Genomic DNA, 14085 nt, shown 5'->3' on the forward strand with positions numbered 1-14085 from the left:
AAGAGATTCAGATAGAGTGATTTTGTTAATCCCTATTGGTAAATGCAAAGTTTAGAAGATTTTCAACCATACAAAACAAAAATATCCTGTCAGGGGACAGATTTATTTCTATGAAATGACTCCATTTAGGAAAAACACGTATGTGTGTGTGTGTGTGTCTATATATTTAAAATTAGAGATTGGTTACAAATATGCCCATAGCAATTAAATAGAAATAGCTGTTTTCACATCTGATTTATAAACCATCTGTGGAGAAGCATCGAATAAAGATAAGTGCTGTTTTCCATATCTAAAATCAAGTAAATTTTGAAAAAAAAAAAAAAAAGGGTTATGAAACCTCCCGCTTTAAGATTTAAACATGTCTCCTAGCAGTAACTCATCTAAATTGATGGAGTTGGGTTGATTTTTGGCAAACCTAGCTGCAGAGGAATGTAAGTAAAATTATATGACCAAAGAGAAAATATATGTTGTTTTCTATAAGTGGTTAAATTGGGGGGTGATTGAAATTAGAATCAGAAACCTTGTTTGAGTATTGACTCTACCACAGAATACAATAGTCACATACTTGGGGTGCATTTTAGGTGAAAACAATTTGAGTTACTTGGGAATAATCTCAGTCAATGAACATTTATTTTTCTTTTTAAAATATTTTTAAGCTTTTAATTAATTTTCAAACATCTATTCCTGTCCTATGTTTATAGTATTATTAGCAAATCAAATCAAAAAGAAATCGGCTAAATAAATAACAGCACATGGAGGTACTGGAATGTCATGCAACTTTAAAAAAATTGCATTGTGAGATGTGTTTAGAATTATGGATAGATATTAGTCATATATTATTAAGTTTAATTATATGAAGGTTTAAAAATAGTACATTACAAATATCATATACCTAGTAGTTGTGTTTGGGTCTTTTTAGGTATTCAGTTACTCCAAAAGGCATTATTTGAGTAGCGGTTGTTAACAGTAAGCTATGTTGTAGGTTGTATGTAGCAAATGGATATAACTGAATTTATCACACGGCTTTATTTTTTTATTTCTTTGTGTTCATTCTTATATTTCTCCTTGGGTGTGCAGAAGTAAAGAAAACTAACTGATGAGTAGAAACTTCCAGGAATCAAAATGAGGGTATTAGAGGGGGGTGGGGGATGGGTGAGCACGGTGATGGGTATTAAGGAGGGCATGTATTGCATAGAGCACTGGGTGTTATATGCAAACAATGAGTCATGGAACACTGCATGAAAAACTAATGATGTACTGTACGGTGACTAACATGACATAATAAAAAAATTATAATTAAAAAATAAATAGAAGTTAAAGAAACTTCCTAGATAATTTGAAATATGAAAACTCTCATGAACCCAGCGGCAAACAATTAGAGGAAGAAAATCATTTAATAGAGTGCATATTTAATAGAAAAATTAAGAGATAGTGAAGCGGTCCTGTTTTTATTTAAATTTCTTTTATTACTAGCATTTATTTTATTGTATTATATTAAAGCAGCGTAGTCAACATAAAATGTACAGCTATTTCCAAAAACTTTAAAAGTTTCATTTATTTATGAAATATTTTGAAATCAAAAGAAATATAAACCCACAACTGAAACTTTGGAAAATATTGAAAACTGTAGGTTTAAAGAAGTGCCCTTGTTTATTCAACATTCTCTGGTAATCTGAATTACTATTTCATTTCAGTAAGGGTAAGTTAGACTTTGTTATAGGAATTGGTTCTTTCATACAGAATTTTAATAAACAATAAAGTGTTATTCGATGATTATTAGTTGATAGCTAGTATTTACTGTGTCAGATACTTTGAACTTCTTTATATGCATTTTTACATTCTAACTATAATGATATTTGATTACATTATGATCTCCTAACCAGAATTCAGACTGTCTTCTAAGAAGTTTTTATTGCATTATAATTACATATGGAAAAATAGAGCATTAGTATTCAGTTCCATGAATTGTCACAAAATGAATTAAACAGGGTCTTCTTTAGAAGACCCTCTTGTGTCACCTATAGTCACTATCTTGATTAGTTTTGCCTATTTTTAAAACAATAACTTCACTGAAATATATTTACATACCATAAAGTTCACTCTTTTAAAGTGTCTAATTCAGTAGTTTTTAGTATAGTCACAGAGTTGTACATCTAGCACCACTAATTCCAGAACACTTTAACTCCCCCAAAAGAAACCTCATTACCATTAGCACTCATTCCCCCACTTTCTTCAGTCTTTGGCAACCACTGATCTCCTTAGTGTCTCTCGATGTGCCTGTACTGAACGTTTTATAGAAATGGCATTATACAGTGTGGCCTTTTGTATCTGGCTTTTTCATTTAGCATATTTTTAAGACTCATTTATGTTGTAGCATGTGTCAGAACTTACTTTTTTATGGCCAAATAATATTCTGTTACATCATTACACTACATTTATCATTTTATTGACTTTTTGAGTTTTGGATTTTTTTCTATTTTTTGTCTGTTATAAATAATGCTGCTATGAACCTTTGTATACAAATATTTATGTGGGTGTATGTTGCCCTACATTTCCATTCTTACACCAGTACCACAATGTCTTGATTACTCTAGTTTTAGTGTCGGTTTTCAAATCAGGAATTCCTGTTTGAGTCCTTCAAATTTGCACTTCTGTATTTAAGAATGTTTTGACTATTCTAGTCGCTTGTGTTTTTGTATGAATCTTAAGATCAGCTTGTCAAAATCTGCAACAAAATGTCGGCTGGGATTTTGACAGGAATTCATTGAATCTTTAGATCAATTTAGGGAATAGCACCATCTTAACAATATTAAGTCTTCTAATCCATGAACATGGGATGTCTTTCCATTTATTTTTGTCTTTTAATTTTTTTCTTGATGTGTTGTGCTTTTCAGTGCACAGGTCATATGCTTCTTTTGTTTAACTTATTCAGAAATATTGATTCTTTTTTATTCTCATATAAGTGGGTTTTTCATTTTTGGATTACATTGTAGCTTTGCCTATTTTTGAACTTTGTGTAAGTGGAATAATTTTGTTGTGTGTTCTTTTTCTTTTGTGTGTCACATCTTTTGCTTAATATTATGTATGTGAAATCTATCCATGTCACTCCATGTAGCTGTAGTGTGTTCATTCTTATTGCTATATAGTTTACCATCATATTACTATATAATGATCTATTTATATATTCCATCTTGATGTACATTTGATTTGTTTCTAGTTTTGGGCTATCTTGAATAATGTTACTTTTAACATTTTTGTACATGAATTTAGGTGAACATTTTATAAATTTCTCTGGGTGTATTCCTAAGCATAAGTTCAGCTTTTGAAAGAGCTTCAAAAAGCCTTACAAAGTGGTTGTAACAGTTTACAGTTCTATTGGCTAGTACTTCACTTGCTTTCTGTACTAAAAAAGCAGTTTGTATGATCTACATTTTAGTCATTTTCACAGTGTGTAATGATAATCCTTTTGTTTAAATTTGCATCTTTCTCATGACTAGTGATGTTGATTTTGTTTGTTTTTAATTAGTAATTTTGGATATTCTCTTTTATATAGTGTTTATATGTCTTTTGCCCTATTTTTATTGAGCTATTTGTCTTTTTTATATTTATTTGTAGGAGTTCTTTCTTTATTGTAGGTATAAGTAACCAAAATAGTGTGAAACCAGCCTAAGTATAGGAAATTGAGTAGTGGTTCATAATGGACCCCAGAAACAGACCACATGTATACTGTGACTTACTTTATGGAAAAGATTAATTACAGTGGGGAAATGATGGTTCTTTCAATAATTAGTATTGATTTAATTGATTACCTATTTCACATCATATACAAATATCAGTCCCAGAGGATTGAACATCTAAATGTGAAGTGTAAAATAATAAAGTTTTATGAAAAAATATAGGAAAATATATTCATAACCTTGAAGAAGTCAAAGATTTCTTAAAGAGGACACAAAAGGCAATAACTATTAACCATAAATTTAGTAATAACAAATTGGACCTCATTAAAAACTAATTTTCTTTGTGAAAAGACACTACTAAAGAAGTGAAAAGATAAGACATAAAGCAGGAGAGGATATTTGCAATTTATATATCCAAAATAGAACTGTTATCCAAATTGTTTTAGATACATTTGGTAATTTTCAAGATTTTCAGTATAAAAACATGTTAACTGTGTGTTAAAAAGGATCTTTGCTCTAATTTGGCTGATTTAAAAAAAAATCAAGATAAAAATAGTGGTCTATATATCTCAATAGGTCTTAAATAAATTAATTTTTATATGTTAGAAATTATTAATCTAAATTCTGTAATTTTCTAAAATCAGCATACTTAGTTATAATTTACAATGGAAGGAACACATTCATATTTAAAGTTTTTGTTTGTTAAATTAGCTAAAAGCTAAATCTAATTATTTTATTACCTAAACACTCCTAAATTCTATATAAAATCTAATATGCCAAAAGAGTCATGGGTACATTTTTAGTTTAAAATTTAATTCTACACTACATTATATTCTCAAAACTGATTAGGATCATGTAAGATTAAGTTAGTTTTACATATAAAAATATAGTTAAGAGTGTAATTAAAAAAAAAGATAAAAACTGTTAGAAAATTCAGTCCAGTAATGCTAAGAACCTGGTATAATGCCACTGAATTTTAAGAATTGAACTTATTTATTTTTAAACATATCTATATATAAAATATATTTATTTTTAAACATATCTGTATGCATATATTTATAAATATCATATATATAATTGTTATTTAAAGATCTTATTCTCAAATTTTGGTTGCAAATGTTGGAACTTTTATAATTATACCTGGGCTGTATCTTTCCATGTCAGTAACTGCTAATTTTTTTAGAACTAGTTATTTATCCCATATAGTTTATTATGATTTCAAACTTACTTTTATTGACTTTCTCTTTTGATTTCAAATTGGTTTTCATATACTTGAGATTATTTTAGAGAACTAATTTTTAAACCTTTTCAAAGCTTTAGAAGTTGTACTAATTTTGTATAAAATTAATTTATTCTTTTACCCCATTTTAAAAATTGATAAAAAGACTTCTGTGATAGCTGTATCATAAGACATTTTTATTTTGTTACTGTTGAATTCATACTGTCAATTTTAATGAATCCTACCCAGTTAAAGTGGTGTGCATATTTTTGATGAGTCCATAATCAATATAATCAATTATATTTTTACATAATTGCATTGATATAGTTTTATCTCAGGATGTTGGAGGATTAATGCGTTTCTTTAATATGTTGCAGAAATGCGAGAAGCTGGAGAATAATTTTGATGACATCAAGCACACGACTCTTGGTGAGCGAGGAGCTCTCCGAGAAGCAATGAGGTAAGTCTGGGTCACCATAGCAACAGTCACAGATGTGGTAAAGAAAAAGTCATTCTTCATTATTGGGGGAACAAATGAGTTCATTGCCACCATTCAGCTCTGTTCTCTAAGGTATTAATTTGTCAGTGGAGAGACTTCCCTTGAGGCTGTACTTTGGTTTTGAAGCTGCATAAATGTTAAGCCTCAGTGCACAGTAAAAAATGTAAATGTTTAATTTGTTACTTAAAATGCTTAAGGGGTGTCTTGTTTTATATTTATACTAAACTGTGTGATTGAATGGAAATATTGTTCATCTAAATTCTGCCTGAATATAAAAAAAAATAAACAGTACAATGGTGGTTAAACTGAGTAGTATTTTCTCCTAATTAATATTTAATTTAAAAAGAGGTACTTAAAATTTCATATTCTGTTAGATTTTATAGGATTATATCATGTTTTTAAACTGATTTACATTTTCACACTTTTATAGAGTGTATGGATTAACTTTTTTCATATATAACGAGCTTGATTTTTTTTTCTTTTTTCACTTCTTAACATTACTATTTCTAAATATTTCTCTGAAATCTCCCCAAACTTGATACCTTTTTAACTTTTAGGAAGCCGTCTTTAAATCCATCTTTTACTAGACATTAAAAATGTGTGAGGAATAAAACTCATCATCCTTAGAGCTAGAAAACAACAAATGAGATTGATTTTAAAAGTTCTGAGCTGAACATTTCAGTGAGATAATTTCTAATATATTTGTACAGAAATAGTATATTTACCTCTATTTAGCCTATGAAACTACAATTGATTTTTAAAATATATGTCCTTCTATCAATGTTATTTTTTAAAGCATCTTAAGGTTAAAAATAATTTAAAAATAAGAGAAAGTATAAACCTATGAGGCTTCCTAGAAGGGTAGCTTGGGTACAATTTTGTTATTGCCAGCACACAGTTACCATATACTTTAGTTTAGAAGCTGCTCTCATTTAGTAACCTTCCTTTTACCATGCAAGCAGCAGGGGAAAGTAATTAAATTTAATAGAAGCTGCCCTCATTTTGAAGCCACTTCTATTTAAAACCACAGGGGGAGGTAATTAAATTTAATGGAAACAGTAGCTTCTACACAAAGATACATGGTACTTCTGTATAGATGATTATGATGTCACAAAAAGAGGAATAATATATTACTAGTACTGAGAAATTACCAGCTGGAGCGAGTAAGCCTATTTTATTGTTAACGTCTTCACTAATAAAAAAAGAGGGAAAAATAGAACTGAGTATACAATAGAGACTTTGCACCTATAAAATGCAATCAGACATTCACAGAAAGTTAGTTTTTAAAAAATAGTAATAAATTAAAAATAAGGTATAAAATATATTGTGGAAAAGCCAATGCAGAATTTATGAATGAACTCCTGTTTTTCAATATAGTCTTTATCCTGTATCTAAAACTACCACAGTTGTAAGTTGAAGACATCATTTTTGTACACGCTTACTACAATAATTTTGAATATATTAAGTGTGCACACTAATATCTAGAAAACTACAGTTATTCTCTGTATCGTTTAATCTATTCAGTTTGAAGTAAACACATAGACACACAGGAAGACAAAGAGAATGCCAGCTCTGAAGCTTTGAATAAAAGAAGTGAAGGCCTAAAACAGAAGGAATTACAAAGGGGCAATGTGAATGAAAATGGATGTGACTGAGGGAAATATAATGAACAAGGAAAGGACGTGTAATTAGTATAGAAAATTTGTTATCAAGGAAAACTAAACTGAGTTATGGGAGAACTGTGTATGAAGAGATTATTCTGCCAAATTTTGTAATACTTACCATTTTAGAAAATACCAGGATATTCTGCTTTTTAAAAAGTAGAGGTGAACTAATAAGAAAAACAAGTATTACCTGGTTGGAGTAACCTGTCAGTCACTCATCCTATCAGATAAAGCAGTATTCTAGATAATTTAAATCAGCTTTTAATTATATGGCTGCATAATGTACTTTGTTTACATAAGCTGAATTTTTTACACATACACACATATTCATAGTGTTTAGATTCACTAATCACAAATAATTTAGTAACCAAAGTATTCAACAATTTAGTGTACTATGGGCCTGCCACTTTTGTTTTTCGCCTTTGGGGAATGTAGCAGGAGTTCATTCTTTTATATGTGAGATTACAGAAGCGTGGGAAAAAAGTCGTGATGCTCTGTGACTAAGAGGAGAATGCATAAAAGGGCAAAAATTAGTTGTTCTCTCATCTGTGATCAATTTTTGCCTTATATGAAGGGTGTCTGGATCAAAGAAAACTGTGGAGAGGGTAAGAAATTTGATGTAGGCCAATAAGATGGCCAGTTTTGCAGGTGGAGGGAATAGAATTGAGCAGTCATAGAGGCCTGCATGTGCAAGGTGTATGTTGGGAACAGTTAGTAGCTGATGTAAAGCACATTTTTTTCAAGCCTTTTGAACATATGTTTCCCCACAAAACTTACATAGGCAGAATGTTTGAATCAGTAACATCTCTCCTTATATGTCAAGAATCCTTGGGTGGAAATGAAGCAGTACGAAGTTGGCACTGGGAGCAGTTCAGAAGCTCAGGGTGCGAGAAGGGGCAGTGGGAAACAGATATGAATAATTCGCTGAAAACCTCAGCATTGGGGCTGGCCTTAGGAAGCTGGCTGGAAATGTGTTTGTTACCATATTCTGGAGGCCAGTTACCTAGAACTAGCTTGCCCTGATGATAAAGAATGTAAATTATTTCAGGAAGTCATGTTTTTAAGGAAGTGGAGTAACAGGATTAAATGTAAAAATTGGAATTTTGTAGAATTCTAATGGGGAAGAAGTTACAATGTAGGGATAGATACAGTCTTTCATTTATTTAATAAATATTTATTGGGCTTTTGTAATATACCAGGTGACGGGAATATAGAAATGAGTGAGAGACAGTTCCTGCCCTCAAGGAGCTAATAGTCTAGTGGAGGAGACAGGTATAAAAATCAAATGCTTGATGTAAAGACTCAAGGCCCCGGTCTGGAGTCCTTTCTTTGGTTCCCAAAATTCCATGGTAGCTTTTGTCTTGGTCCATGGACATGGCCTAGCTCAACTATGGGAACATTCTTTTCTCTCAGAAGCTTAGCTTCTGTAGCAGCCCTTGGGTGGCTCCAGACACCCACAGTGGTGTTCTTGTCTTAAGCCTGTCTAGCCTGGAGAAGCTAGAGCAGAAGAGGACTGAATCTGAAGACTGACATTTTCTGAGTGCTGTGTTTGGGCACTGTCACCAAGTTGGATATCCCTCCCTGTTTATTAAAGTTCTACTATTTTTATGAATGCAGAATAGGAAAGAGGATTCTGTTCTTGTTCAATTCTCTGTCATCGCATCCAATATCTCTTCATGGCCAGTCTTTGCCATGCACTCTTGAACACATTCTTTTCTCAGTATCCCAGCTCATGAATCGTTTTAGACCCCTCCCGTGCTTCCCTCTGATCCCAGATATGAGGACTTGTAGCCAGCTATCTTAAAACACAAGGGGCTACAACCTACTCTGGAATGTGTTGGCTAAAAAAACAGATATCTAATCAGGTTTTAGCTAATCCTAGAATGGGAAAAAATAATTAAAAAGTTTGTTTTTGCAGCAGAGGGTGCCGTGGAGAGGATGAGAGAGCTAGAGAAATCAGTGACCTCACTAAGGTAAAGGTGGAAGGGTGTTGAGGTCAACAAAACAGGGGCGTATGGTTGAGAAATACAGAAATATTTAGAATGTAGATCTGATGAGACTTTGTGGCTTAGCTTCAGTAACTCATAACCCTGATTTAATCTGTGCTACTCTGTTTAAAACCTTTTAAAGTATCCTTACCCTTTTTGAATAAATTCTAACTTGTGTGCCCAACTAGACAGTAAATTCCATGAGAGTAGGAGGATTGCTATTTTGCCCTTGTTTGTATTCTTAGGCTCACTGTAGTATTAGCATATAGTAGGTGCTCAATAATTATTTGTTGAATTCTTGATAAAGATAAAGATAAGAAGGAGAATCAGTAAGGGAAGTCAGATGTTTTTATTTTGAATATTTGGATATACATTAATATAGGGAGAGAAAAAAAGGATTAAGGAAGAGTAGGTTTTCAGATCAATTTGAGATAGCTACGGCAAACTCATATGTAAATTTGCAATAAGGAGAGGAAAAATATAATTCTACAACTCAGGAAAAATACTGGGGGTTGATCTGCACATTTGGGACTTGTTAAGTATTTTGATTTTTGTAGCCATAGGAAAGGATGTGATTTCCAAGAATAGGACATCAAATCAGAAAGGAGGAGAGTTAACCAGATGCCTAAGAAAATATTGGGCTTAGGAAAATGTGTGTCACAAAGAAACATATTTTGAGATTTAAAAATTATAAATAACTTTCTCCAACAGAGTAAGCTGGAACTGTAAAATGGTGTGCCTGAGAAGAAAAGGGTGGGTGGCATTCCTGGGCAGTGTTCTGTGGCTCCTGGAGATATCTAGAGCAGTAGTGCCCAGTGGAACTTTCTGTGAACTGGAGTAGAACTGTTTAGTAGAAATATTCTATGTGCTTTTTAGTGTGATTGCCACTGGCCATCCATGGCTACTAGGCACCTGAATTATGGCTACTGTAACTGAAGAACTAAATATTTGATTTTACTTAACTTTTATTAATCTAAATGTAAATAGTTGTATGCAGTTAGAGGCTATGATTTGGAAAGCATCACCCTACAGGGATATGTTTGAGTTGCTAACATGACGTTCAACCATCTCTCACTAATGGGATTCTCATCAGTGGAGTGAGTGGCTAGGGTAAGGCCAAACCATGTTCACACACATCACACGTATACATCATACGCTGGGTCTCTCAAAAAATGAAGAGTAAAAGGTAGATTTGTAACATAGTAACGGTTGTAAAACCAAAATTAACAAAAATGACGTGATATGGAGGAGGTAAGTGACTATTATTCTCTTGGAGTATTAACAATAACGCTCTAGGAATTAATAAAAGAATTTAGTAATGTGGTCAGATTTAAGATAAAGATGGAAACTTCTGAAGTTTTCTATGTATTACCCATAACTAGTTGGTGGTTGCGATGGACAGTCCTTGAATTTATTATATTTTAAGGTACCCCAAATCATTGAGGACATGTTGAATCACTCAGAAGGGGGTATAAGAGGTGGTTGTTTTGTTATTTGGAAAAAAGAAATCACTTTATATTTTCACCTCACAGATGCTAAAGGATGTTTCATGTATATTAAACAGCTAAATGAAATAAATGAACAGCCAAAGTCCACTAGATATGGAAGTGACTATTTTTTTTTTTTTGAGGTTTGGATGTGGAAAGAGATGAAAAGCTAAAAAGTAGCTGAAGAAATCATTAAGCTTTGCATTAAAAAGCTTCTGTATGTGGAAAGAAATCATGAAATTAAAAGACAACAGCAGGGTACTATATTGCTGTGTGTTTAAGAGATTCAAAAGATTAGGAGCTCAGTGGATAATTGGCAAAGTATGATTAAGAAATCTTTGAAAATATTCAACTGTAACAGCCAACAAAATATAACTTATATAAAAAGTGTACTAATTTATTGATTACTGACTTTACTGCAGTTCAGTGGGGAGATTTTTGAGCCCTAGCAATGGAATGGCAAGACACCCATTTCTCATTCTTGCACCTCAAGAAGAGTGGAAATGATTGCTGCATTTAAGGAAAGGATTGCACCAATAAGTACGAAGAGCCTTAAAACTAACATACCCTTTCCATATTAATTTAACTTCCTGAAATAGATTATGCAGAAGACTTAAAAATTATGGACAACCTGAATCTGTTTCTCAAATTATTAGAATATAACAGCAAACAAATTGAATAGAACCTAGTCATCTACTATTATAAGGAAATGAGATGAGTACTATATATACAATACATATGACTTATATTTATATATACATGCATATGATTTTATATTTATATATAGATATATAAACTTAAATAATTTAGAAAACATATATTTAACATGTATGATATTTTACACAGACACATAATGGTAAATTGTGGCATATTTAATTCTATCTGGATATTAAAATGATCTTCACCACAGTGTTTTTTAGTAACACACGAATCCTCACATTAAAACGTTCACTGAAAAATGCCAGGAAACAAAATTGCATGTAGAACATTATCCCCACTGAATATAAAGAATGAAGAGAAAGAAGATGAAATTAAAATATAGTAAAATAGCTATTATATCTAGGTGATGGGTGAACAGATACTTTTTTCAGGCTTATAATTTTCTGTTCTAAATTTTCTATAATGGAAGCATGTTATGAATGATTTGAAAAATAATGAAGTAAGAAATGGCGAAATGGAAAGAATAAAATATGAATACTAGGATAAGTGGTAAAAATCAGATTTTAGACTCCAACTGTGATTTTAGATAAATTTTTTTAGTCTTACTTTTTTGTAAACTAGGATTAAAAACTCAATAGGCTTGATATGAAAAACAACAATAATGTAGGAGAGGATGCTTTGTAATTTATGAAACATTAATAAGCATTTAATGGTGTTATAGTGATTATTTAAAAGAATTTACATATGTCATACATAATGGAATTGACTGGAAAACTTTGGTGTAGCCTTAGAATGTAGAATAACCAGAGGGAATATTTCTTGTCTAACTTAAACAGAGTTTACTGTAGTTCCATAGCTGTGTAGAAATATTGTACAAGATTTCTAAACATGATGACATAAGAAAAAAACATTTTAAATACAGGAAGAAAATGCATCTCTGGGTTAAATCTTTACTGTATGATACTAGTGAATTTAGAGGTAAAATTCACAACTTTTTTTTGTCATATTTTCTCCTTATCGCTACCAGTTCAACCTTCTTATCATGCCAAAGTGATTTGATTTCTGTATTATCATATTTTGCACCTGTCTTAGACCCTGTAATAAATTCTAAACGTCAAGGGTTAACGTGGAACCTTTTTAACATTGTGTCTCTCTGTCCCCCTTTCAGTTCCAGAGGCAATAGTGGGATATGTTTAGTACATATATGAAATTAGAAGGTAATTCAATTGAATAACTTGAGAAAAGGGAGTGTCAAATTCTGAAAAAGAAATGGTACATATAGTTCGTTAAGAACAAAAGATAAAAATGTAATATGAAAGTTTTAGACAATGCTGTAAATTAATACATAAAAATATAGATTGGTCAGATTTATGGTTATACATCTATGGCAACAATATAAATTACATTTTTGGAATATGAACATTACTAATTAGGGATTAGTATTTTAATTGCAGAGCCAAACTCATTCAGTGACACCTGTTATATTTAGATTATTATTATGGAGATGAACTTCCAGGACATACATGAAATTTATTCCTCCTTTTTGCTTGGCTTTGTCACGTGTTAGGAATTCTGTCACTAGATGGTGATGTTGAGTTGCACAGTTTATGTTTCTGGCTTTTTTTCTGGTGTGTGTAATAGTAATTGTAGGTGTGCCATAAACACAGCCATTTTATACAGGGTTAAACAAAGTATAACTATATAGGCTTGCAAAATAGTTTTAAGAGATACAACCACATTCTAAATATTATTTAAGTCAAAAGGTTAACATTGCTTTAATGTGCTTGTTTCTTTACTTTAGACTCATTAGACTTTGAGAGGTGGAAGAAATACAAATAACAATCTAAACTTTTCATTAAAGACTCAGGTCTTAAGGAGAGATTCAGAGACATTTAAAAGAGGTATTTTCCACTTATTCTCTTCTAGACGTGTTAGTCTAAAAAGTACATCTTTAATTTCACTTCTCTGTTAATATCCAGTGGTCATGGTCATGGGACTGTTTACCAACTGATCTAAGTGTTGTGTTACTCCTGGTACCTAGCTGCTTATTGTTATAATAAAGTTTTAGTTATATTAAGATTGCATCCCTTCCTAAACATAATGGATAAACTACACTGGTATTTCTTTAAGTGGTAGTTCTACATGAACTGGAGTAAAAACTGTTTCTATGTAGTTTTGTCTATCTGAATAAGACTTGAAGATAAGAATATTAACATTATCCTACTTAATCTTATTTTTGTAGGTAAATTTGTGTGTATGCATATGTTATATATGTGTAAATGTGTATGGTTGTATTTATGTACTTTCTATCTCTCTCTCTCTCTCTGTCTAAATCTTCCCTTCCCGGTCAAGGAAATATTGCAGTATGATAGTATTTTGAATTTGGAGATCCTGTGTTTTTTAGACATATCTATTAGGATTACAAGGACTTACGTACAAGAGGATTCAATGAAATTCTTTTTTAATAGTAAAAAAAGGAAAAGGGGAGGAGAAGACAACCTAAATATTTATGAAGAGTGAGTTGGATAATTTAAAAAATGAATGTAAGGCATGAAGAAATTTGAAATGTCATTGAACTAAAATATAAGATGAGAAAGTATTAACAAAATACTTCTAGTAAAATCATCAGATTGTTAAATAGTAGGGAAAGTAAATTTTTTTTCAAAAATCTGGATGTGTTATATAATGCCGTCAATGATTACAGATGGCTTAACATTTAATACATATTCTTTTGCTTTCAAAGTTTTCAAAAATAAACATTATAATCATAAATACCATGTATATGTGTGTATCTGTGTTTGTTTTTTAACTATATGAAAAGTTTGACCAGTGAGATTAGATTCAGAAGCAATGTGTTAGTTTTCTATTTTAATCAGATTTCTTGATCCTTC

At 31.4% G+C, this 14085-nt stretch overlaps 1 protein-coding gene across 2 annotated transcripts in view; it reads left to right on the plus strand.

Moving 5' to 3' along the window:
• Positions 1-14085, plus strand: part of DPYD (dihydropyrimidine dehydrogenase) — a 798492-nt gene that overhangs the window by 88581 nt on the left and 695826 nt on the right. For both annotated transcript variants that reach the window (XM_025872261.2, XM_073896265.1), the window contains exon 3: positions 5274-5356. In XM_025872261.2, the coding sequence (XP_025728046.1) occupies positions 5274-5356 (83 nt within the window). The remainder of the gene's footprint in view (positions 1-5273; positions 5357-14085) is intronic.

The sequence above is a fragment of the Callorhinus ursinus genome, unplaced genomic scaffold (assembly GCF_003265705.2).
Source record: "Callorhinus ursinus isolate GAN/ISIS: 27379988/994484 unplaced genomic scaffold, GSC_fseal_2.0 scaffold9, whole genome shotgun sequence".
Taxonomy (NCBI): Eukaryota; Metazoa; Chordata; class Mammalia; order Carnivora; family Otariidae; genus Callorhinus; species Callorhinus ursinus.